The sequence below is a fragment of the Ramularia collo-cygni genome, assembly GCF_900074925.1.
Source record: "Ramularia collo-cygni strain URUG2 genome assembly, contig: RCC_scaffold16, whole genome shotgun sequence".
NCBI lineage: Eukaryota > Fungi > Ascomycota > Dothideomycetes > Mycosphaerellales > Mycosphaerellaceae > Ramularia > Ramularia collo-cygni.
This window is the reverse complement of record NW_019716270.1, coordinates 138,069-162,465: the sequence shown is the minus strand read 5'-3', so window position 1 is coordinate 162,465 and position 24,397 is coordinate 138,069. Positions and strand designations below refer to the sequence as shown.

The following is a 24,397-nucleotide window of genomic DNA, read 5'->3' as shown; positions in this document are numbered from 1 at the left end:
CCCGACAGAGCCCTCCCCAAACCGTATAGCATGTTAAGAGCGACGATCGCGAGACGCGCTCGGCACCATAGGTTCTCATCGCCGACCTCTTTCAGACAAATTAAAGATGGAAGGATAAGGCGCTTGGGGGCAATGCTAGCAAGGGAAGGTTTGAAGGATTAACGTAGCTCGTTCCGTCTGTTGATCGACTATCTAGCAGACTCAAGTATTCATGTTGCTAACAATGACAAACATCTTATATACGCCTGACTTTGTGAAAGTGTTGTGAATATTTCCGGACAGTATGGCAAAGGCATCGCCTCGGACGAGCTGATTGAGCTGCACCACCGCGACTACTCCGAGGACATAATTGGTAAAGACAACTCTACCCACAATGTTAACCAGACCATGACTAACAAAGCGCTTAACCGTGTGTCGGGCAAAGTTGCACAGCACATGATGGAGACTGGACTGGGCTCGAAGGACACCACGTACCACACCAAGAAGTCCACTGCTCTGGATATTCAGACGTACGCGAAGCATCTGCAGAACCAGGGCCTGGCGAGGAAGCAAGATCAATCCGGTGCGAAGTCAGAGGCAGGAAGGAAGGAAGCTGGTTTGGACTAGTATAATGCGTTGTACATTGGCGGAGGAAACAACGAAGATTTGCAGGATTAACGTAGCTCGTTCTGTCCGTCGACTAGAGGTTTTTTATTATATTTTCATAAATGCATTATAGGAAATCCGTGTAGACGAATTGTCGCATAATGAATATAGGAACACCACGTCCCACTGTCATCATTTGTGCAGTGAAGGTGATGTTGCGTGTGCATCGCCGAATAGACGTTCCCGTCGTGGCGAGGCTTCTCTTTCTGGGACAGCTGCTATACCAGATGTCCTGCGGATAGCATAAGACAAAGCCTCCGATCGCGATGCTCGAGGTGAAGCATCTGAAGGATGATTGCATGGTCCTTGCAGTTGTCGTGGATGTCACAACAAGCTGACTATGTTTGTCGCTCGCCTCTGGGTTTTGACCATGTCCTATGGATTGTGGTCTCGCCATGGCTAGCATTGCATGCGATAGAGAAGAACGAGGGATCATGATTGTTCACCACGCCGCAGTTGTCGCTGGGTTATTGGTGACGCGCATCCCAGGCGCAGAACTCCTAAACGAGCATCCCTTTAGTCGATTGGAATATCCGGAGTGGATATGACTTCTCTCAAAGGATCTCAGCTTTCCGGAAGACCTACCAGAGCTTCCTGACATGCCTTCCGGACGGCATCAGCGCCTTTGACAGTCTTCCACCGTTCCAACACAGACTCCACCCTCTCCCACTCCCTCTTCGCATCCTCATTCGCCCCAGCTTCGACTTGCTTTCGAATTTGTTCCGGAGCAGCCAGCACCCACCTGACAACCTCCTGCTGCTTCTGCCTCATCACTACCTCGTCCCTCGCCTGTACATCCCCTTCCCCCAGCGATCGCTTCAAATCAGCAGTCAAACTCGCCGCTGTCTCGGCAATATGTCCAATCGCAGGGGTAAGAGTACTGGTCGTGGGAGTCATGGGATCCATCTTCTCCCTCATACTACGAATCGTGTCCGTCGCAGCAATGAGTTTGGAATAATTGTCATAGACGAGAGCTTTCTTCTCTCCATCCAATGATCGTATATCGCTGAGAAGACCCGCTTCGACGCGCAGCACGCCTTCGAGACCTTGGGTGGAGAGGAGATGCTGGACGTAGGCTTCCGGGTCGAACCCGGGTTTGTCGAGTTCGCTTTCTTGCTCGGCGTTTAGAGATGGCGATGGAAGATCATGTTGCGGATGGGTGTCGGTGGACGCTGCAGCTTTGAGATTGTAGTAGTCTCGGAGAGCTGTGCGATTGCGACGGAGGGTGGCTCGATCTACGGCGTTGGATGTCGTCGATTTGCCGGTTCCGGAGAGGACGGTGTTGTCGGTTGATGCCGAGCCGCGGCGGGAGGAAAGGGTGAAGGAAGGCCGCGGCGATGCGATGGTCGACATTGTCTGGGTATGTTATGTTATGCTATATCATGTGAAGCGATACAATACAGTACTTGCATGCAGCTTCATGTTGTGTTGATGCTTCGGGTGAGCTGCGGGCAGATCTTCACTAGCGCGGATGAGAGCTTCAGGTCGGACTCAAAATTTGCATCTCCTGCCACCACTCAACAACAACACCGAAAAATGTGAAGACGAATTCCCACCATGCCTCCGTCCACTGCAGCGGGTGGCACTCTAGCAACATCGATCCACGACGCTCTGGCCGCCAAACACATTGCCCCGACGCAGCAATGGCTTCAAAATTTGATGCCGAGCGTCAATGCAAATGTGCCGCTGGCAGCGACGCAAAAGACAGCTCTCTTCCGCCTGCTCAACACCGACTTTACCACAACCTTGCAATCTTCGGCGCAAAACTGCTTCCCAGCCGGCATCACCAATCCCGCCTCTCAAGAGCAGAAGATTCGCGGGCCAATTCCCGTGCAAGTTCTCGACATTCAAGATGTCGGACGCAGCAGCTGGAGCCAAGTGGAAGCCATCGAAATGGAAGAGCGAGGCGAGCTGCGGAAAGGCAGTGAAATCATTCGCGTCACCGAAGATGATGAAGACAACACTGATCCCAACGCGTCTGCTGCTCGAGCGGCGGCTGGTCCACACAAGCTGCTCCTGCAAGATGCCAAAGGCAATAAAGTCTACGGCTTCGAGCTGGAAGCTATTGATGGAGTTGGCCCTGCCATGTCCATCGGTGCCAAGCTCATTCTGCGCGATGTCGTGGTTGCTCGAGGTGTCATCCTCCTCATGTCGCAATGTGTGGATGTCCTTGGCGGGAAAGTCGAAGTGTGGGACAAGAAATGGAAAGAAGAGAGGAAGAAAGTGCTCAAAGAGCGAGCTGGTTGGGTTGAAGGTGCTACATGACATCCCACTTCGTACTGTAAGTCCCATCTACCTCCCTTCCTCTTCGCCCATCTTTATGATGAATCATTCGTAAACTCACAGACCTGTCCTTAAAAAACCATGTCGAGAGCACACAAACCAGCCTGATCTATTACCTCTCCTCCATACCAATTCGAAGCTTCCAGCGCATCGTTCTTCGCTGACACTTCAATAGCTTCCAGGCGCAGTTCCGTCACGCATTTCAGGATCGCTTCCTGCAGATCTCTTTGGAGGACGTGCAGTATAGCGAGGTGCGTCGAGTAAGGCAAATCTTTGAACTCCAGGCCGTCGAATTAGGAGCGAAATTGCTTCCAAGGCACCTGGTTCCAGGTTGGGTACCTGCCTTCCTTCTCATTCCATTCCATTCATCCCTGTCCATCAAGGCGCATACCCCGGCACACTATCCTCCCTCCTCGCAACTTTCTTCACTTTCCTCTCTTCAAGCCACCTCCTCACCGCACTTTTCCTTTTATCTCCTGTTCCATCACTTGCAATAGCAACCTGATAGCTCGGCGGTCCGATGGKAGCTTCATACTGTCCTCCATATTTATCATTCGACTGCATGCTGCTTACAGAGCTACATAGCGAGCCTCCGTAAACCAGCGCATTCATCCCTCCGATGCTCCCGAAAGGTAAAGTACCACCTTCACCAGGCCGAACGAATTTCTTCTCTTCTGCCCAAGCGGTGAGAGATTCGAGGCGTTCAGTACTGTTCATTTCATGAACGTATTTGTGTTGCCATGAAGGTGGCATCGAAGTGGTTGATTTGGGAGAAGACATGTTGTTCTGTACTGGCGAAAGTGAAGGATGTGAAAGTGTTGATTGAGCAACAGCAGCAACAGCAGCGAAAGCAGTATTCAGCTTTGTTCTCTCGATTGTGGCGTCGAAAATGAATGTCACTCACTTAAGCTGATATGATAGCTCGTAGCTCTCAACGACGCGTAGAGAGACATGACATGTCAGGAATGTGGGGATCGGCGTTGAAAAGGGCTGGTACCCTAAGAATCGCGGCTGAGCTTGTATGACTCTCGCAAACTTGGCCTGGTACTTGGAGTTTTAGTCCTGGGGTTTTTGTGGTGCATGTGGCAATGATGCTCAAAGGTATGACTCCTTGGGTGAGTGATGTGGGTGGGGCTTATCGAGGGATTCTGTGGAGATTTCACGTACTGAGGTGGACATGATGTACAACGGCACAAAGAAACTTCTAGGCTTCGTTGAACAACTACTATCATCACAGTCACATGCTAGACCTGTGAGCCATGAGCATCGTGACTGGCAGCGTCTGGGTCAGCGGTCGGAAACTATGAGACGGTTTGAGCAGAATTGACGATTCGTCATCGCATGCATACATACATACATTCATGGTAAAGTATGCTAAAAGTAATAGTGCAACCTACCTTACACATGCGTTTTGCGATCCACTGTCTCAAAGGTCACGCGCTCAACTTACCATCGTAAAGTAACGCCACTCAGTTAGCTTTGATGAACTCGCTGGCCCCCGAACAACTCAACTCTCAAGTCAACGTCCATCTCTATGCGATTGCCTCGGGCTATCCTGCAACTGCGCCTGCAGCTCCCTCGTCAAAATGAGGTCAGCATCGTCCATCCCACGCGTGTCATCGTCAACGGCCATGCTGTCCGCACCACCCCAAAGCTGAGGATCAACAGCCATGTAATCGCTTCCTATGCTTCCCATCGGCGCCGTAGGTGCGGGATGCTGATGTTGGAGATGCGAATGGTGCGGTGAGGCGCCAGACACCGTGTCCGGGGTGGGGTCCGATCCAGCTGTGACGGTGACTCGAGATGCGCGACCACCACTAGCAGTAGAAGCACCCGCATTGCTACGTCGACTGCTTGAAAAGCTGGACTTGTCGGCTTTTGGTGCGGCTTCTTTACAGTGCACACAATTGCGGATCGCCTGGCTGACCGTCTCTTTGATGCGAACCCAGTGGTATTTCTCTGCAATACCGGCCGTGGTCTTGTTGAYTCCACCATGAGCTACATTGTGCATGTTGCGAGCGATCTCGTACTGCTTGTGTGGATCTGAGACGACTTCCTTGCCTTTCAACATCAATTTGTCGTCTTCGCCATCACCACTCGTGTTGGTGATTAGCCGGTAGTGCGTGGCGGCAGAACGGAGGCGTGACTTCTCAGCGCGGTCTGATCCGTTGGGATAGGTTCCGTTCTTAAGGTAGAACCGTATCTTGTCGAATCTCTCCTCGCTGACGTACTCGTCTCCTTCACCGCCCAGATCGCGGCCGAAAATGATGGCGTCGATGAATTGATCCGGAGAGCTCTTCAGATTACCACAACCCTTAACTCTGCCAATCCGCTTGAACCCCAGAGCATCCCATATGCGAAGTGAGGCCACGTTGGTTTCGTAGACCAGATTGAAGACTGAGTAGGTGTAGCCCAGTTTCGGTGCCCATTCGAGGTATCCCTCACCCATGAGTCTGCCCACGCCGCGGTTCCGCGCAGCGTCCGTTACGAGAAAGCCGCCATTGCAGACATGACTGCTCCTGCCAGGATAGTTGGGTTTGATGTAGAAGCTTCCCAGACATTCCTTCGTCCAGTCCACACCCCGCTCCTCCATTTGCGTCACTTCCTCCACAGCTTGAATGTCCCCAACAATCATCACAGCACCAAAGTTGGCGAACCAGTACGGCGCGAAGGAGGACATTGGCAATGGCTCCATCATGGGATACGTGTCTCCCTTTTCAATCTCTCTGTTGAGCAGCTCGCATAGATAGGCGGCCAGGTGAGGCGGAACCTGCTGCGGTGACGAGAAAGGCACCAACGTCGCCGTCGTGACTCGATCTCGAAGCGTTACCTGGCGGGGTATGATGTCCTGCGGCAATGGCCCAAACGGTATTGGGAATGGCGGCTGCCCGGACACGCGGTATATGGCCGGCGCCGTGGGATCATCGAGCATGGCCGGCATCGTGCTGTCTGTTTACTGTTGTCAGCTGCGGAATGGGTGAGTGTAGGCACACGAAGTGCATATGAGCAAAGTTGGCAGAGCACCGCCATTCAGTCTGTGATGGCATGGTATTGCATGCCGTCTGGGGCAGAGAACGTGGTGATGCAGAGACCATGGGGTGGAGTCAATGTAGGAGGAAGAGAGAACGTACCTTGAGAACAGTCGAGACGATGCGGTGTTGTTCAGTACCAGTACTACGGCCAAAGTTCTGATCACGCGCGGGCGCGGCAAGACTCAATCACTGAATCACGCTAACCGGTTTGAGTCTTCCAGTAGGCAGGCAATCCTTCCTGGGTTTCAACAACTTGTGCAACTTCTGTCAAGGCGCCTGCAAAGTCACCGTCCACATCGACATTGGATCATCGAAGCGTGTTCTATGGGAAAGCATTCTCATGGTCGACAAATTTTCACGAGTTGATGTTGTTTGACCTGGAGACCTTGAGAGACCAGCTGAAGACTGCACGTCAAGTGCATTTACTGTACAGCCTGTGTTACATGCCAACTTTTTCAGCAAGTCGCGAGCGCTTTAGAGACATCACCGTGTCTTGGAGAGGCTCACGTAAGCCATCAACAATGATTGCATTGGTCCCATGTCGTAGGAGATACTGTCAGCTTCATGATGTCCACGTCGGATGAGGCGCACGCAATTTTCAAGGCTGCTGATTTTCTTTCCATGACGAGATCGTTGTCGCCGATGTACCAACACAGCCGACGCCTCGCAAGCATACGCAGTGTCTAGATTACACCAACCTACTCTTAGGCATACCAAATACTTCACAAGATGCCTGGCGAGCCTCATAGCATCGATGCTGCATTACCCAAACCCTAACCCTGGAACACTTTTGACTAAGAGTCAATCCCTACCCACGAATTCCAACTTGAGATCTGGATGACGGAGCCTGGAATCGGCAAGACAAGTGAACCCATTGAACCATGGCTAGACATTCATACGCGACGGGCATGGCTCCACATTGCTTTTGAAGAGCTGTTCAGCTGCTGCCACGTCGAATGATTTTCATCACTCGTATCGTTTCGTACTTTATATCGTCGGTAAACTTTGCCATATCGAATGGTGATCCTTTGGGGGAATGGTCGATCTAATTGTCTCTCGGTCGATCGCTATGCAGAAGGTCGTTGCACAGTGATGTCGTTCCAAAGCCACCACAATGTAAGCTCCATGTCAGTAGACTTGATAGTCAACTAGCCTGGCTCCTTCAGCCCCCAATGAGCCTCATTCTACTGTCATGTGATAGTACCACAGAAGGCCATGGAGGGTGTGCATGTTGTCGTCCATAGCGGGTAGCGTCAGTATGATACCCGGAAGAGCCTTTATGCCGGATCGATCTAGAATTGATGATCAGAAGCTTAGCGATGCTTTACAACCGACAGCCTATCGCTGTGTGTTGCATGGTAGGTTGGATCTACATTCGTGATCTATCCACATTCCCAAATAGGCAATAATGAAACTAAAGAACGCAGGGATTGTGCTCTGCGGGTATGAGGCTAAACGCCAGAGATTTGGTTCGTGGAATGATGACCAGACTTTTGAGCACGTGTTGAAGCTGCAGTATACCACGGGAATATCTTCTTTCTTTGCGATGCAACGGGAGAACAGACCGATAATTGCATTGGGCGTAAGTTGTGAAGGAAAGTAAAACATAGCTGACTCACAGAACTTGGTCATTCTGACGGACTCTGCTCTTGCCACGTCTGCTCCTTGCGATACGTTCTGCAGGAGTGATGTCCGTAGCATTGGACGACATGCCAAGGACACGCTGGGCAGATATCAAGCAAGACTGCCATGCCTATCACTGGGATCAATCCTCCCGCTCTGAACCCGAATTTGCGCGTGGGGAGACAGTCTGGACAGCTCGCCGTCCGAATTGGGTTCTCGGGTTAGAGTGGATACCAGAGTTGCATGCTGGTGAAAGGCACAAAGCAGAATCAGGAGCGCGGCGCGTCACCCGTATAACGAGATCGGTGCGATACCTCACAATGCTTTTGCAAGATGCTTCACCGACCAGGCACGTTGTGGCCATCATGCTCTTTGGACCTGCCGGGCAGCTGTCCGCAATTCCAGAGATCCGTAGAAGGCGAATATTTTGCCTCTCGGACAGGTCYCCATCACAATGTGTGACGTGCTCATCATCAAGCTCGATCACAGGGTTTTCAAACGCCTAGAATCCAAAGTGCAAAGCATCGTCCACATGGCTGCAAGCATTTGCGAAGAAAACGGCAAGAGGCGTTCGCATAGTCGCGTGGGTGGGATGGGATGGTTTACTGTGGTTGAATATTCGGCTCTTGCCGAGGGGAATCCGAGCGTGTCGATCACAAACGTGTTCGTGGGGAAGATCCTCATTGGCCGCCATCAACTTCACGTTTCTTCCTCGAGCACAACAATTTTGATTCAGCCCTGGCTGGCCTCCCGGATTGCAAAAGTCAACCGACAAGTGTGTGCAGGGAAAGGCCCCACTGCCACTTTGAGATGTCGCGTGGCAATGGCTGGAAACACTGCTCATGCGACGCCGCACCTCACGAGTAGTGTCAAGTTTCAAACCCCGGTGCGCATTGTGCGGAGTGCACCGGAAGCCTCAGCGAGGTATTCCATCCATACAGGTGATGAGTGGATCGTCGCTCAAAGGTCGGGATGCAGCGCCCTGCTGCAGATGTGTGCTTATGCTGGTGCAACGCCTTGTCAGAGGCGTTTCTTCTGATCGCCCGGTCGATGAAGAGGCGAGTCTCGTTAGTGACGAGCGCTCGAGACGCGGCGGAGACGCGGAAGCAGTGATCTGCYACTCATTTGATGCTTGCAGTGAGACGAGGCTGCATGGATTGACTCTACCGGGACCAACGAGTGGGCGAGATGGGTGAGATTGAAGGCCAGATCTGGCATTGTAGCCGACCACCGGAGCATATCCCTTGGCAAGGATTGCACCTGCTCTGAATGGACGCTGCGAGTGGTCAGAAATAGGTTTCCATGAGCACGTCTAGCGCCGCGCTTCGCCCACGCGCGCATTAGCAGGACGCCCAGAAGCACACGCCCTCGTCCTATGCCGCGCCGCAAAGTGATGGGAGATGGGAGATGGGGGATGCTTGTTGGTGGCATGATGTTAATAAAAGCCGGGCTCCCTTGCTGCCAATTTCACCAAGCCGTACCAAGTACTCCTCATTCCCTTGGCTCCAAGATCTCGGCCTTCTTGTCGCAACTCAAGCAACTGACAAGACCTCTACCGCCATGGCGACCCGAACAGCCGGAGGCAATTCTGCCTTCCACAACTTCCACAACGACTATGCTCACATCGCCGACCCCAACGAGCGCCGCAGACTCGCTCTCGCAGAGATTGACAAGGCTCCCTTTGGTTGGTACCATGTACGCGCCTGTCTGGTCGCTGGTATCGGTTTCTTCACCGATGCCTACGACATCTTCGCAATCGGCATCGTCACCACCATGTTGGGTGTTGTCTACTGGCAGGAGTCTGCTACTCCTGGCAAGATCTCCGTTTCCTCCGACACCGCCATCAAGGTCGCAACCTCTGGAGGCACTGTCATCGGGCAGCTCGGTTTCGGTTTCCTCGCTGATGTCGTTGGTCGCAAGAAGATGTACGGTCTTGAACTGATTATCATCATCTTCGCCACTGTCGCCCAGGCTTTGACTTCCGGCTCCGCTGCCATGTCTGTTACCGGTACCATCATCTTCTGGCGTGTTCTCATGGGAATCGGTATTGGTGGTGGTAAGTTCTCGACCCCATTCGAGCAGAATGCACACCATGCGCTAACACTCTCTAGATTACCCATTGTCTTCCGTCATTACTTCCGAATTCGCTACCACCAAGTGGAGAGGTGCCATGATGGGTGCCGTCTTTGCCATGCAAGGTCTTGGTCAATTCGGTGCTGGAATCATCGCTCTCATTGTCACTGTTGGCTTCAAGGAGTCACTGATGAGCGCCCGCGGCGCTAACGCTACTGCTGTCGTTGCTGCATGCGATGGCGTTTGTCTCATCGCTGTTGACAAGATGTGGCGCATCATCATCGGGATGGGTGCCGTACCTGGCTGCATCGCTCTCTACTTCCGTCTGACCATCCCCGAGACCCCTCGCTACACCTTCGATGTCTCTCGCGATATCGTCAAGGGTGGCTCCGACATCAAGGCCTACCTCGCTGGTACCGCCGAGGGTGTCCCAGACGAGGTTACCCGTGTCAACAACATGCGCGACTCTGCACCACAGCTTGAGGTCCCAAAGGCTTCCTGGACCGACTTCTTTGGTCACATCTCGCAGTGGAAGTATGGCAAGGTTTTGCTCGGAACTGCTGGTTCTTGGTTCCTCCTCGATGTCGCATTCTATGGTGTCGGTCTCAACAACGCTACCATCTTGACCGCTATCGGCTACGCTGGCGGTACGACCGCGTACGAGTACTTTTACAACATTGCTGTCGGCAACATGATCTTGGTCTGCGCTGGTGCCATTCCCGGTTACTGGGTCRCCGTCGCTCTCGTTGACACTGTCGGACGTAAGCCAATTCAAATGATGGGTTTCATCATTCTGACCATCATCTTTTGCATCATGGGCTTCGCATACAAGCCGATTGGAGAGAACGGTCTTCTCGCTTGCTACGTTATCGCACAGTTCTTCTTCAACTTCGGACCCAACTCGACCACCTTCATCATTCCCGGCGAGTGCTTCCCAACTCGCTACCGTTCCACCTGCCACGGTATCTCTGCCGCATCCGGTAAGGTCGGTTCTATCATCGCCCAGGCTGCTCTGGCTCCTCTCCGCACACGTGGTGCCACCAAGGAGAACGCTTCTCCATGGCTCAACCACGTTCTCCAGATCTACGCTCTTTTCATGCTTCTCGGCTGTGGTACCACTCTTCTGGTCCCAGAGACAAAGCGTCTCACTCTCGAGCAGCTCGCTGGTGAGGTGCCTGGTACTCCTCAGTACGACCCTGTCCTTGCTGGTCGTAACGCGATGCGCACCGATTCGGACCCATCAGATGAGATTTCTCGTGAGAAGGGAGATCACAATGTTTAATGAGTGAATGCATGAGTACATAGCGATATCCCCCGTTTAATGAGAAACACTCTCTCTTGACTCTGCAATTTCCTCATCTTTGAATCTCCATTACATTTGCAGAAGCCTCGTTATATCACTCGATCTTTGGCAACGCATCGAGTGATAGCCGTTCATGCGAAAATCACACTTCGGACCGAGGCATTGGAAGCGAGATGGGAAAAGATGGACAGAAAGGGCTGTCATCTTTTCCTTCCATCACTCACGCTTTTGATAAGTTCACGATGGCACAGAACTTCAGATCAGTGGCCTATAGCGTCTCTGCTGATGGTAAAGTGGCATATATAACACTCAACCGTCCCGAGCGAATGAATGCGATAGATCCACATCTCCCGAGCGAGCTCCGAGCAGCAGTGAGACTCGCCAACGCCGACAACAAAGTCCATTGCATAGTGCTAAAGGGCGCAGGGAAAGGCTTCTGCGGCGGCTATGACCTAGTCTCAAGCGCGGAACAAGCAYAGCGTGGCAAGACCGGGGGAAGTCAAGACCTGACAAACGGTTACGATCCACTACAAGACTATCAACTCATGAAAGAATGTACAGAGTGCTATGCCGAATTATTCCACAGCCACAAGCCGACTATTGCTCAAGTCCACGGTGCCGCTGTCGCAGGCGGCAGTGACATTGCTTTGAGCTGTGATTTGGTAATCATGGCTGATAATGCACGTATTGGGTATCCACCGACGCGAGTCTGGGGATGTCCAACTACCGCCATGTGGACTTATCGTGTCGGAGTGGAGAAAGCGAAGAGGCTTCTCTTCACTGGAGATCTGATCGATGGGAAGGAAGCTGAACGCATGGGACTCATCCTCAAATCTGTGCCGGAGATGGAGTTGGAGTATACGGTGCAGTTACTGGTGGATCGTATCAAGACGGTTCCGGTCAATCAATTGTGGATGCAAAAAGCAGTGGTCAATCAAACTATTCAAGGCCCGCTTGAATCTAGCCAGCAACTTTCGACAATATTCGATGGTATCACGAGAAATTCGCCAGAAGGGATCGCTTTTCAAAAGCTTTCGGCCGAGAAGGGTTTCAAGCATGCCATCTCACAGCGCGATGAGCCTGGAAGAACAGAGGAGTACCGCAAAGTGTGGAAGAGTTCGCTGTGATTAGAAGACATGCTCTGCCTATAGGGAATGTCGAATTTGGCAAGGAGCGCTGTCACGCATGGGACTGGCCTACAGCACGATATCTTGAAACATCGAAGCCCATTGAAAGTTCTGGGGAGCCTCATTTTCGTTATATACCTACGAATTCTTCGAATGTACTGCGCAAAAGCCATGCGCATCATGTATGGTACGATGCTACGACACGGCAAGATTCTAGCTCTAGGAGCGAGCAGGATCATCGAGCAGTATCAGTCTCTGCTTCTCGTCGACACGCTGTGTTCAAACTTCCTACTCGAAGCTACATTCATCCTCATCGCACTCAAGCGGGATGCCTGTTGCATTCATCGGATGGTATTTCGTCCAAGCTTACATGTCTGAGAGTCCCCGAGAAGAACATTCATCAGACCAGACGGCTTGGCACTAGCAGATCTCAAGATGCTGTGGATGAATACCAAAGGGATGTTCATCACACTGTTGTACGTCTTTGCGGATGGTTGTATTCAGTCGCCATACTGAGTAGCTGGTTCTCGAGCAGGACAAAGCAGTCGCCCAATATCATTCTAGGAATACTGTATCGAAAGCCTGAGTACTCAGAGGCGAAGACATGCCATCCACAGGCCGCAATGCATACCGGACAGAGAGCCGCACGAAGAATGTAATGCTGGCAAGATCTCGAGCGCGCCTTCAAAGGCATGTCGCAATGAACAAGTCCCGTGAAGCACCGTCGGAGCATCCGACGTCTTCTTATTATTGCCTTACCGAACCTGCTCGATCGGTACAGAAAGTACATCATGCTGCTCCTTTTAGATCTTTCTGGCCTGTCTTGGGTTCTCTTGATTTGTGCATCGCGGGAATTTTCAAGTAAGATGTCCTCGCTCTATCATTCGGTGTGAGCCACACTAAAGGATTACAGCTGTTGCTACGAGGATCGTTCGTTGGATTTGTTCGACTTCGTCGTACACGACTCCGTTTCAAGGCACGACGACACCCTGCACATTCGCTTCGTCGGCATCGGGTGACACAGAAGCCATGCCTACAGCCTGGATCAGCGGTAGTTTGAGCTCACACTCACCAGATGGAGAGATCAGAACCACGAAAATCGAAGGCTTGACCATGTCTTCTACAATCACAGCTACCCMTTTCTTCAGCACCATTGTTMTTGGTGGCAACACGGAACTGTTCCGATTGAGAAGTCTCTACCACGATTGTTCGAGGACTGACTACTTCAATCCCTGTCAGCGCCTCGCTGTCGGAACCGGCGCCGGCATACACCACCGTCGTGCTCGGTGGATCGACCAACATCTACACTATCAATGACCAAACCACAACGACGATCATCGGAAAGTCCAAGACTTCATATGCGGTGTCGTGAAGTCTGGATCAACTGTACGCAACCATCGAATGAGAAACTCGATTGGTCAACAAGCTCGCACAATCAAAGAACCGGAAGTCTAGGGTGATCAGATGGTAGCAAGTTCCATGATAATGTTATCTCCAAAACGACCATTGCGTACTATACCTCAATGCTTCGAATTCGACATGTATAATTCGGCTTTTGAGTGGTCCACTGTCAGTCGACGCCCCTATTTCGTACAATCTGTGATTATTTGCCAAGAGCCCGCTTCAACTTTCTCATGGGGTTGCTCAAGTGGTGCATTCTCCCGATCTATTGACTACTAACAACGATTCTAAGCTGCCCTGAATACCTGGCATCCATGCTCCTGTGGGGCTAAGAACGATCGAAGATGTAACAAACCCCTACCCTTCCTTTCCCGTCCAAGTTTATACTCTTGCCTACTACATGCATATTCCCTAAAGACGAAATAAGGTCCAAGCCGATTGAAGTTCCCCACCGAGGGAACTCAGGAGCTTCCCTAAAGACTACTCTTAGCAGACTCTGCATGTCTGAAGAAGTTCTTCGAATTTGGTGTTGAGCTTTTTGCGTTGCGAGACGTGAGCTGACTCTCCCTATCCACGCACTGAACAGCTAAACTCGAAGATATTAGAGAGCTATTTCATGGGGCCTTCTAGCCCTTGAGACTGGGATCGTTTCTCTCGTTCGGTTTCAAGGACAGCGTCGAGATTGGAGCTACTTCTAAGGCTGAGATGCTAGATGATGTAGCGAGCATGTTTGCTCATGTATTGAGGGCACATTCCGAAGGTTAACTAGGCATAACCATATGGGAGTAATGAAGGATAGTATCTACATCGTTAACGCGAAACTATTCGTCATCCACTATGGTCTTGAAGTAGTACATCTTGGTCTATATCAAGATCATCTGTAGGCTTGACGGGTAGAATGACAAAGATCATTCCACCACGGCCAGTTAAACACCTTCGTTCTTAAACTAGAGAGGCGTGGTGCAAGAAACGGAGTGAACGCAGACCCATGGCTTTAGCTCTGACTTGGTCTGCTAGCGGGCTACTCTAAGCCTGTTCGGGCAATTTGAGTACTCTTGGCACCGGCCCGAGCTGCGAGATTAGCCTGATCAGGTCTCCGTTGTAGCCGACTCGGCAAGCAAAATCCGAACAGGAAACTCCAGTGGCGATGAACTAGCGCGCCTGCCACGAGGTCTCTCACAGCCACAGCTACGCAGACGAATGCGTGTCAATTCTGCCGCAGCTCGCATGGAGGCTCGGGCTGGCCCTGTCAACGCTACAGACCTGGGATGAAGGGGGGACGATCCGGCTATCATCACTCTGCAATTGACTACAGCGCCAGGAACATTTCTCCTCTTGATTGCGGCCTGAGAATGCCGATAGTGTGAACCCAAACCTCATATTTACTTGGCATGTCATTCAACGATGATCATTCGTTCAAATGGAACATGGCCCCTGCCGACGGAGCACCACCCATTCTCTCTTTGAGGCTACACCAGAGCGGGAAAGGATCTGTACAACGGCGTTGCCCATTCCGCGGGCGTGCAATACATAAGCCCAAAAGTCTCGCTGTAACAAAAATGAAAGCAATTTGCTGGAGGGTTTTGCTATTAGCGTGGGAGCTTTGCTATCACATTGGACGACCTCCAATTTTGACGGCAAGCATTTTTCGACGCTGTTGTTGGAAAGCTTCGATCAGATTTCTGATCACGGCGGTGGAAGCAACAGAAGCAGCTGAAAACCATGGCTCCTCACTTTTCCGCGCAGCGCGTCTCACTAATATTTGGAGGCTTGTTCGTTTTCTTCATCACGTTTGCGTTTACATTTGTATGTCGTCTTACCGGAGACTGATCGATGGAGCAACATGACTGACCTTTTGTAAAATAGAACGACTCGTTAAGGAATCATGTTTTACCTGGCAGACCGCATACCAGCAAGTCGAAGTCCTCATCACAGCTGAATTCGGAAACGAAACTACATGTCCTACTGCCGGCTTCTCGTGGAGCGGTCGATATGTGCAAGACACTGTTGACTGGAGCGATTCTGGGATATCCCACGCCAACCCTGATCGCGTGGGGAGGGATATTCATGGAGGGTAAGTGGCCCGACGTTCTTTCAAAGAATTGAATTGACCGCATTATCAGACAACACACTTGGAGGTGGCAGCCATATTGCCAAGATATCCGGCGTTAAGGATTACTTGGATGCTATGGATCCTTCTACAGATGATGACTTGATACTTATGATGGATGCATATGGTATGGCTATTCATTATTTGTGATCCATTCGGAAGCGCTGATCTAAGTGGCCTATAGATATATGGTTACAACTACCCCCAGAGGTGCTCATCAGCCGTTACTACTCTATGAACGCAAAAGCAAACAAACGCCTCGCCACTAAATTGGGGCAAGCTTACGATAAAGAGGACATTCGCCAAACCATCATCTTCGCTGCAGGAAAGCGTTGTGCTCCAAATAAGCTGCATACGATTGCGTGCTATCCGATCCCGGATTCTCCCCTTCCCGATGATACCTACGGCTCAAACACAGACACAGTCATGGGGAGAAACAAATACACCAGTCTCAAGCAGAGATATCTCAACTCAGGGTACCATAGCCAAAAATCGTTGCATTTTGTTTTCAGAACATGAGCTGACGCTTTCCTCCCCATCCAGATACATCATTGGTCCACGGAGAGACTTGCGCAAACTTTTCCATCGTGCCGCCGAGAAGGTTGAGTCAACACCGGCACTCGATCCTTGGGACAACGGCAGCGGCGAGGCCAACAACATGTATCGTGGAAGTGATCAATCGATCTTTTCGACCATCCTTGGCGAGCAGGAATATCAACGTGAGGTCCTCCGCAGGAGGCATCTCACAAAAGAAGAACGTCTTCTTGGCAAAGAGAAACCAACGCCTCACCAAATTGAAGGCACTATCATCGCTGATCCGCTCAATCCGCCTTATACGCATGAGCCGGGTGAAAGCAAAAAGGGGAGACCAGACGAGTATGGAATTGGACTAGATTACTTTTCCGACATGGGACTCCAGACAGTGAATGCGGAGGAGGACATGGAATTTCTCCTCTACAACACGAGTATCACGGAGCAAGTGCAGCAACGACAGCATCACTTCCATGGAATCTTCGACTGCCCTAATCGCATTGGGCAGGACCTGGCGGGGGACATACTGGAAAGTCAGCCGCCTCAGACCGCACTGACGGGCTCTGGTCACTGGAATGAGCTCCCCCTCGCATCGAACTTGTGTACCGGGACAGTGCCCGTCATGATCCATCATAATGGCGATAAGAATGCGAGAGCGTGGCAGTGGCCGATGACTTGGATGCAGCCGCTCGCAAGGGAGCTAATGCGAGACATCGTATCCAAGAATCCTCCAGTCCCGGGTCTGAAGGGGATTGGTGGAGCTTATTTGCCGGGAGGAGGATATTTGGATTGGCAGACGCTGTGTCCAAGCAACTATGAGTATGAGCTATTTCGTGATGTCGAGCCGCCAGAAGAAGCACCTCCGCCAGCATAGATAGCATCTATCAAAGCTTTTAATCGCCATATACCATCCCTTCAACACAGAGGATGAGGAAGCTCAATCCAGACAGACATTGAACGAATGCTGGAATTGGCTTTGAGGGCCCCATTTCTGGGCTCGGTCAAAGAACATACCCAATGTCCTCCATAGTTTCCTTGGCCATTACGAGACGAAGCCTCGTGTCCATTCCCTGGCATACAGATCTTCAGTGCTCTATGAGTCCTCGCTGCGAGACGAGAAAACCCGAAATAGCAACTGCGAGCATGATCGTCCAAGTTGTAGCCATCTGTACGTGCTGTTAGCAAGTGAAGACTTGTGGTTCCAGGATATCATAGTCTAACCTTTGCATTCGAATCCCACCAAGGCTCAGTCGAACTCTTATAAGGGCCAACGCGAGTACCCACCCAAAGCATGATGCCCATCCCACCTATCATACAGAAAACGCTTGCAGCTAAGAACAATGGACCAATCTGCCAAACTTGTACGCGTAGTCTTCGAGGACGATATGCACCATCCTTGTCAAGGTTGGGATGCGTCATACAATCACGAAAACGCTGTAGACCATCCCGATGGGCACAAAGTCGATGCAGACTCATGGACTGCTGAGCTACAATGAGCACTGTAAAAAGTGCGAATAGTATTCCTGCGAACCAGCACGTCTTTACCGTCCAGGGCTGCGTTCGACCATTTCCGAGCACATTCGGCCAGTCACCCGTAGATGTCAAGCAGCTTGCGAGGAGGGCACCCTGCTACAGATAAGCCATACAGTTTGAAGACTGTGATTGGAATCGCAATGGCTGATGTGAATTGGAGGATCATCAATTGTTGCCGGGACTTACAACGATACCAACAAAATTGAGCTCTTCCAATTTGTGCGTCTGCCATCTCTCGGTGAGACGATCACGCTCCTCTGCATCCCGTGTGTTGATTATGATACGAATAGAGTCGTAGCTTCCATCTTCTAGCATGAGAGCCCTGCGTACTGTCCGCATTCCTAGGCCAATTTTGTGTGCCTGTGCCAAGTCAGCCTATGAATAAAAATGCCGCGGGCGAAGAAAGGGGTACCATAGACGCCAGTTCACGGTACCTGCTCGATGCCGAGCCCAGGGTCGTACGAGCGAGCAGATCCACGAAACAAGGCTGGCTGATGGGGAAAGTGTACGTGACGGTCTGTCAAACTTTTCCACGGCATCTTCGTGCGTCAGAGTGAGGATTGCCGTGCTTTACCGTTGCCGTTTGAGCTAGCCCGCCGCTGTGTGCTGGAAGTTTAAAATCCGTCCTCGGTCCTCTCGTCCCATACACCTCATTCATCGGATTGGCTTTGCCCTGTGCAGATTAGCGAAGATTGGCAGCGAGGACGGGGTGTCACTCGCGGTAGTCGTTGCGGTACGGCAACTACCATTCCGACGCACGAAGACGCTGTAGTCGGAACTGCGTAACTTAGTGAGAGCAGAAAACGCGAGACCACGCATCGACCACGTGAATTCCAAACCTTGTCGGATGTTATTCCAAACCTTGTGTGAAGAGCCTGAAATCGAACAAGTGAGGCCGCAGGTATGACATACGTCGAAACTTGACAGCACATGCGTACCTTTGTCCTTCCCGATCTAGCAGGTGAAGATCTTGATTCAGCCAGCTTTGCGTTCAACCAATCCAATGTTCTCCATGTTATTTGCAATACATTGCCCAGCTATACGTGGCAAACGGACAAGAAGGGTGGCTRCCAAGCCAGGCGAACGCTGCTTCATTCCAGCTATTCATCATTGGTTGGCTCAACAGGATACGCATGAAATCTTAGCTACTTCTAGCTAGCCCAGCCATAGCGCATGGCATACCCCTCGCTGAAAACAGGGTGTTTTGGAACTACTGTAGAAGAAAGCGATGGAGGCGTGATGCTATCTCAATTTTGCCATGCTCTCGACCAACATGACACATCCGACAGGACCATGGCAAATCTGCACCAAAGCTAGCTCGTCGTGAAAGGTATGTAGCAACGATCGAGCCGTCGATGTTCGTCGAACCTTGAGGTCCAGGAAAGCTGGCTAGGGTCACGGCCGATGTGGCAGACGCTATGATTTGCAAAGTGTGGCAGTAGACGGAGGAGACATGCTCTGGTCTACAGAATGTGTTGCCAGCGCCACCAAGTCCGCTGCGCCCCTCAATCGCATGAATTCAATCCCCGCTAAGATTTCAATGCATGATATCTGCTATATAAGAGCCTGCTCATGATACAATCTTCTTCTCCCATCAATCTTCAAGCGGAAACAGACATAACGATGCCAGATTCCAACGACCACGACAAGCTGGAGGAAGAAGACCATGCCGATATCAAGCCGCAAAGAGTGCTACACGACAGTGGCGAGACGGGTGTCCCTGATTTGAGAATTCTTCATTTCAACGATGTTTATCATCCACAGTGAGTCTCATGGATGCCAACAATCATCAACCATAATCCTGACACCAAATTCCGCACAGCGGCAGTGAAGAAGAACCAAAAGGAGGCGCGGCTCGTTTCAAGACCCTATGCGATTACTACCGCAACGACTCACAATTCCAAGACGCCCCGAAACCCTTGACGTTTTTCTCCGGAGATGCATTCAACCCCAGCAGCGAAAGCTCCGTCACGAAAGGGGGCCATATGATCCCAGTTCTCAACGAACTTGGAATCGATGCGGCTTGTGTAGGCAACCACGAATTCGACTTTGGAGCAGCGCATTTTGCTTTCTTAGCCAAGGATTGCAACTTTCCATGGCTGCTGGCCAATCTCTTCGATCCTAATTTGAGGAAGGATGGTGCCGAGCTACATCCCCTGGGTGGCTGTAAACGCACCATGATGCTGACGACTTCGAATGGAATCAAGGTTGGAATCATGGGTTTGGTGGAGAAAGAGTGGACGGAGAAGATCGACAAATCTTTGCCTACTAATGTGGAATTCCATGATATGGAGGATGTGGCGAGAATATTGGCGCCGCAGCTTCGGGATCAGGGTGCGGATATTGTTATCGCATTGACGCATGCTAGACAGCAGAGAGACCATCATTTCTGCAAGGCCATACCAGCCGGATTAATCGACATCGTTCTCGCGGGGCATGATCACTGGGTGGAGCATAGGAAGTTTGACAATGGTACCGTTCTGCTCAGATCCGGATTTGACTTCAAGAATCTCACCCATACTGAGGGATTTCGTCAAAAGGACGGAAGTTGGAAATTCAACATTGTACGAAGAAACCTGATTGGTGATATCAAGGAGGATCCCACAGTCAAGAAACACTGCGAAGACATTGTGGCCGATGTTCATCGTAAGATGCAATGCCCACTGGGCTTGACTGCCGTCCCACTGGAAGCAAGGAACGAGAATTGCCAGACACAGGAGGTCAACTATGGGAACTTCCTGGCTGATCTCATGCGAGTCTATCACGGAGCAGACTGCGCTATAGTGACCGGAGGAACATTCAAAGCAGACAAGATCTTCCACTCTGGACGACTCTTGGTCAAAGATATCGTGGACACCTTTCCGTTCGAAGACCCGGTAGTGGTTCTTAGAGTATCAGGGAAGTCCATCCGAGAAGCTCTCGAAAATGGTGTGAGCAAATACCCAGAGCCATATATCGGCTTCCCCCAAGTGTCCAACATCTTCTTCTCATTCGATCCCAAAGCGGAAGCCGGCAGCCGCATACAGACCATCAGACTTAATGGCGAGGATATGGTCGACGAGAAGCGTTACACAGTAGCAACTCGAGCACTTTTAGCTTTCGGGAGTCGTGGCTACAAGTCCTTCAGAGCGGAAAGAGTTGGCGGAGACGCCGAGGAAGTGATTGACGAGGAAAATGGCGTCCTCGTCACAGGGATGTTGCGCCAATATTTCACTTGGGTTCAGACCGCCGAGGCCTTCAAAGCGCTTTCATGCGATGGGAATGAGCTGGAATGCCATCGACAACAAGTCACGAGTCATTTGGGACGGTCTTTTGCTCGATGGCGTAATGATGAGGAGAAAGTTGAGCTGATTAAGAAGAAGGTCATATGGAAGTGGAAACGACTGGCAAAGACGCAATTCGATGTTGAACGCATGATGCGAGCTGGCGATGGCGAATTCTTTCCTGGATGGTCGAGGGGAGTGGCTCCGAGAGTTGAAGGCAGGATTACATKCTCTCAAACGAGTGCATAAGAGAACACGACTTCATTCGTATCTTAGTTGCCGCTGAGGCTCAATTCACCAAAAAAGAGCCGAATGTTTCTCTTACCCGGAATTCTTTCCCACCAGTTTTCTTATAGTATTCATCAGAGAGTATTGCGTTGTGGGACAATGGCCTCAAAGCCCAACTGTGAAAAGCAAGGCATCGATTTCTGTCCCTTTTCTTCTGCATGCTCGGGGTATCATCACACAAGACGGATCATTCCCAGCGAGAGCCCCTCCTTTTCGGTCTACGTAACATAAGGCTGATAGACCGTACCGTGGAGCAACGACTTTCGATAGAGCCGTCTATTCAAGTACTTGAGATGGAACTTCAACCCCATGGTCGCCGAAATGGCAACGACCGCACAGACCATCATGAGAATAAAAGCTAGCTGGTAGCGAGGCTGATCCGAGTCCCGGAAAAAGTACGGGGCGATGACATTACCAATCTGGCCGAGGACATTGCAAAGAGCGACGGCGACGGCACGATTCTCCGGCGTCCGCCCCATGGTGCTCGAAACCCAGGTGCTGATCAGCGGGTTCGCCGTGTACATGCCGCCAACGTACAGGAAAGATGCACCATATCGTGCACCTCCATTGAGTGTGGCCAGACAGATGACATAGCCGGTGCAGCCAACCGCGATAGGAATAGCAAAATGATAGCCACGTTCAGAGGTCCTGTCCGAGTGCCAGGCATTGATAAGCGAGCCTATAGCGGCAAAAATGTAGGGTGGACAAGTCAGCAGCAGGGTGACTACATCGCTGTATCCGAAACCCCGCACAATGTTTGGGAAGAAATTGGAGAAGCCATAGGCGGCACTGATTCCTATGTTGAGGGCGACGAGTAGGACCATTTTCCAGTCGAAAATGGCCATTTTGAGACCCGCCCATACCCCTGATTTGGCTTCCGAAGTAGAGACACGATCGGCGGCGATACGTGCTGCGGCGAGCTGGCGCATATCTTCCGTCATGGTCCACATGGCGCTACCGGTCTGCGAGTGTGGGTAGTCGGGCAGGATAAATAGAGCAATCAGAGCCAGTCCAGTACCACACACGGCCAGGACAATAAATAGCCATTTCCAACCGGCGATGCCGTATTTCTGTGGGAAGTAGGTCAGTTTTACGATCCATTTGCCATTGCTGTAGGGCGGACTGACCTGGTCGAGAGTGCCAAAGACAGCCGCAGCGATCAGCCCGGCCGTACAGAACGCCAAAGTCTGCCCTGTGTATAAGATGGCCACTCGCATGGCCATTTCTCTGCGGGTGTACCAACAACCCATCAAATAGACAGCTCCTGGGAGTAAAGGTGCTTCCACGACACCAAGGAAGAAGCGCACAAGGACTAGCCCGGTGAAATTGGTTGTACCACACATGGATGCGGAAACGCCCGACCACACAATCGCCATGAGGCAGAGGTACAGACTGGGTCGAAGATGTCCAATGATCATATTCGAAGGAATCTGACCAAGTACATAACTGTAGATTTTCTATCAGTATTTCGAGAGGAATGGCCTGAAGTTTAGAAACCTCACCCGAGAGACAAAATCATCACAGCAGTCTGGTAATGGTCCTTTTCTTCGTCCAGATTCAAGTCCACTTCGAGCGTATTAAGACGAGCCTGGGCAATACTCGCACGATCTAGATAGTTGAACAGATAAAGCGTCCACAAGCAGGGCTAGGAGGTTGATGAGTAAAAGGTAGTACTCTAAAATCGAGGTATATCCAATACAACTTACCATCAGCGTCATATCCAGGCGTCTGACCAATTTCTTCTCGAGGGTTCTCCATTCCGGTATCCCCAATGCATCGATCTGATCCTCGGGACGAGGAATGTAAGCCACTTGCTTGTCCAGGATCTCCGCGTCGACGAGTTCATCGCTCTTTGCTTTTAGGCTTTGGGCCGAAGGATCGACTGATGTCCTGCCTGGTGGTAAAGTAGCATTGTTATCCTCGACATGCTGGGGTACGACCTYTTTATCCGCCATGGAGTATAGTTACTAGCGAACGTGGTGATGTTTTGTGAGTAGACGGAGGTATATGGGCTCGCTGCTGCAGACTGTGAGCCAGGCAAGGAATTGATACTTTTATACACGACTAGCCCAAGGAACTCTGCGTGGTTACCGAGGGCACAATCTGTTGCCAAACATGAGTGCGTTCACAGATCCAAGGGCCATACCGGAGACTCTCGCGACTGTGAACCAATGGGATGTGTCACGATACCATGTTGTCCGGTCTTCCTTCCCCATATCTGTAGATGGTCTCCACAGATTCAAGGCCCAAGATATGTGAGTCCATAAAAATCGACGCTCGGCCCTCGCGTCCCCAGGTTCGCAGCCGCAAACCTCCGCATATCAAGACCATAGGAACCCACAATATTTCAGGCGATGTGGATATTCAGACCCCATCAATGATCAATGATATCCTGGGGTGGGATGGGAAAGCCTCCAAGAGTCTTGTATCCATGACGTTGCCTGTTTGGTACGAGATAATGTGGGTCCGCAGTCGGACGCTGGGCAGACCGCGTGTCTCGAATGCAGTCTTCTAAGTAGGAGGTGACGAGCAAAGAGTTGCAGGTGTCGGTGTGGAGCAGAAACAGAGACGGGTTGATGTAACCAAGCAGCCAGCCCAGCGTTTCCAGCGCCTATCTTGACGGCGCGTCCAGACACACACCTCTCGTCCGATGGCTCCCTGGATCAGCCTTCTATTGTTGACAACTCAATCTGCCGAGTGTCGTGTGTAGGCCGGAATTGACCTCTAGATCAGGAGACTCGTCCTTACAACAACACAATRTGGCCTTCCAACGCTGATTGATATACATAGCTTCCATCACCTCGGCGTGATGGTTTGCGATCTCGTCGAGTGTCGTCGGCCATGTGCCAAGGACGATGCCGCGTACACCAAGACGGATCACGGCGACGGTGACGGCGACAGCGTCGGCCAAGTTGCACGACGTCTCATCGCATTGGAGGTGTGGAGACTCACGGCAATTCGCATCCGCTACCGTAATTTCCGTGGTTTGAGCTCTTCAAAGTGAAATTGTGTCGATGAGTATTCGAAGGAGAGACCAAACTCCTGCAACGGAGGAAGTGGTGAAATAGGAAAATTTGCTGACAAACAAACCCTAATAATATAACCCTAAGGTTAAGGTCCACATTTCACGTCTTCTTTTTACACGAACGACAAGACGATCAGGAAGACACACTCGACAAGACTTC

The 24,397-nt window shown here is 51.2% G+C and overlaps 10 protein-coding genes; 5 read left to right on the top strand and 5 right to left on the bottom strand.

Annotated features, from left to right (window-relative positions):
* Positions 1–1,209: 1,209 nt before the first annotated feature.
* On the bottom strand, positions 1,210–1,998 carry RCC_08955 (uncharacterized protein; the record flags this gene model as incomplete). Its single annotated transcript, XM_023774200.1, has 1 exon — positions 1,210–1,998. The coding sequence occupies one exon, from the start codon at positions 1,996–1,998 to the stop codon at positions 1,210–1,212; it is 789 nt and encodes a 262-aa protein (XP_023629968.1).
* Positions 1,999–2,202: 204 nt separating this feature from the next.
* Positions 2,203–2,910, top strand: RCC_08954 (uncharacterized protein; the record flags this gene model as incomplete). The annotated part of the gene is made up of 1 exon (XM_023774199.1): positions 2,203–2,910. One exon carries the CDS (start codon positions 2,203–2,205, stop codon positions 2,908–2,910), a length of 708 nt encoding a protein of 235 aa, XP_023629967.1.
* Positions 2,911–3,306: 396 nt separating this feature from the next.
* RCC_08953 (uncharacterized protein) lies at positions 3,307–3,708 on the bottom strand (the record flags this gene model as incomplete). Its single annotated transcript, XM_023774198.1, has 1 exon — positions 3,307–3,708. One exon carries the CDS (start codon positions 3,706–3,708, stop codon positions 3,307–3,309), a length of 402 nt encoding a protein of 133 aa, XP_023629966.1.
* A 739-nt stretch (positions 3,709–4,447) lies between these two features.
* Positions 4,448–5,869, bottom strand: RCC_08952 (related to histone acetyltransferase Spt10; the record flags this gene model as incomplete). Its single annotated transcript, XM_023774197.1, has 1 exon — positions 4,448–5,869. The coding sequence occupies one exon, from the start codon at positions 5,867–5,869 to the stop codon at positions 4,448–4,450; it is 1,422 nt and encodes a 473-aa protein (XP_023629965.1).
* Positions 5,870–9,143: 3,274 nt separating this feature from the next.
* RCC_08951 (probable high-affinity phosphate permease, phosphate-repressible) lies at positions 9,144–10,938 on the top strand (the record flags this gene model as incomplete). XM_023774196.1 has 2 exons in its annotated part: positions 9,144–9,639; positions 9,695–10,938. 2 exons carry the CDS (start codon positions 9,144–9,146, stop codon positions 10,936–10,938), a joined length of 1,740 nt encoding a protein of 579 aa, XP_023629964.1.
* Positions 10,939–11,201: 263 nt separating this feature from the next.
* On the top strand, positions 11,202–12,086 carry RCC_08950 (probable enoyl-CoA hydratase/carnithine racemase; the record flags this gene model as incomplete). Its single annotated transcript, XM_023774195.1, has 1 exon — positions 11,202–12,086. The coding sequence occupies one exon, from the start codon at positions 11,202–11,204 to the stop codon at positions 12,084–12,086; it is 885 nt and encodes a 294-aa protein (XP_023629963.1).
* A 3,123-nt stretch (positions 12,087–15,209) lies between these two features.
* Positions 15,210–17,002, top strand: RCC_08949 (uncharacterized protein; the record flags this gene model as incomplete). XM_023774194.1 has 5 exons in its annotated part: positions 15,210–15,293; positions 15,354–15,561; positions 15,611–15,724; positions 15,782–16,073; positions 16,141–17,002. 5 exons carry the CDS (start codon positions 15,210–15,212, stop codon positions 17,000–17,002), a joined length of 1,560 nt encoding a protein of 519 aa, XP_023629962.1.
* A 211-nt stretch (positions 17,003–17,213) lies between these two features.
* Positions 17,214–18,076, bottom strand: RCC_08948 (uncharacterized protein; the record flags this gene model as incomplete). XM_023774193.1 has 4 exons in its annotated part: positions 17,214–17,294; positions 17,350–17,754; positions 17,848–18,021; positions 18,074–18,076. The coding sequence occupies 4 exons, from the start codon at positions 18,074–18,076 to the stop codon at positions 17,214–17,216; spliced, it is 663 nt and encodes a 220-aa protein (XP_023629961.1).
* A 1,208-nt stretch (positions 18,077–19,284) lies between these two features.
* On the top strand, positions 19,285–21,173 carry RCC_08947 (related to 5'-nucleotidase; the record flags this gene model as incomplete). XM_023774192.1 has 2 exons in its annotated part: positions 19,285–19,424; positions 19,484–21,173. 2 exons carry the CDS (start codon positions 19,285–19,287, stop codon positions 21,171–21,173), a joined length of 1,830 nt encoding a protein of 609 aa, XP_023629960.1.
* Positions 21,174–21,430: 257 nt separating this feature from the next.
* Positions 21,431–23,167, bottom strand: RCC_08946 (related to allantoate permease; the record flags this gene model as incomplete). XM_023774191.1 has 4 exons in its annotated part: positions 21,431–22,282; positions 22,340–22,658; positions 22,715–22,857; positions 22,919–23,167. The coding sequence occupies 4 exons, from the start codon at positions 23,165–23,167 to the stop codon at positions 21,431–21,433; spliced, it is 1,563 nt and encodes a 520-aa protein (XP_023629959.1).
* Between the last annotated feature and the right edge of the window lie 1,230 nt (positions 23,168–24,397).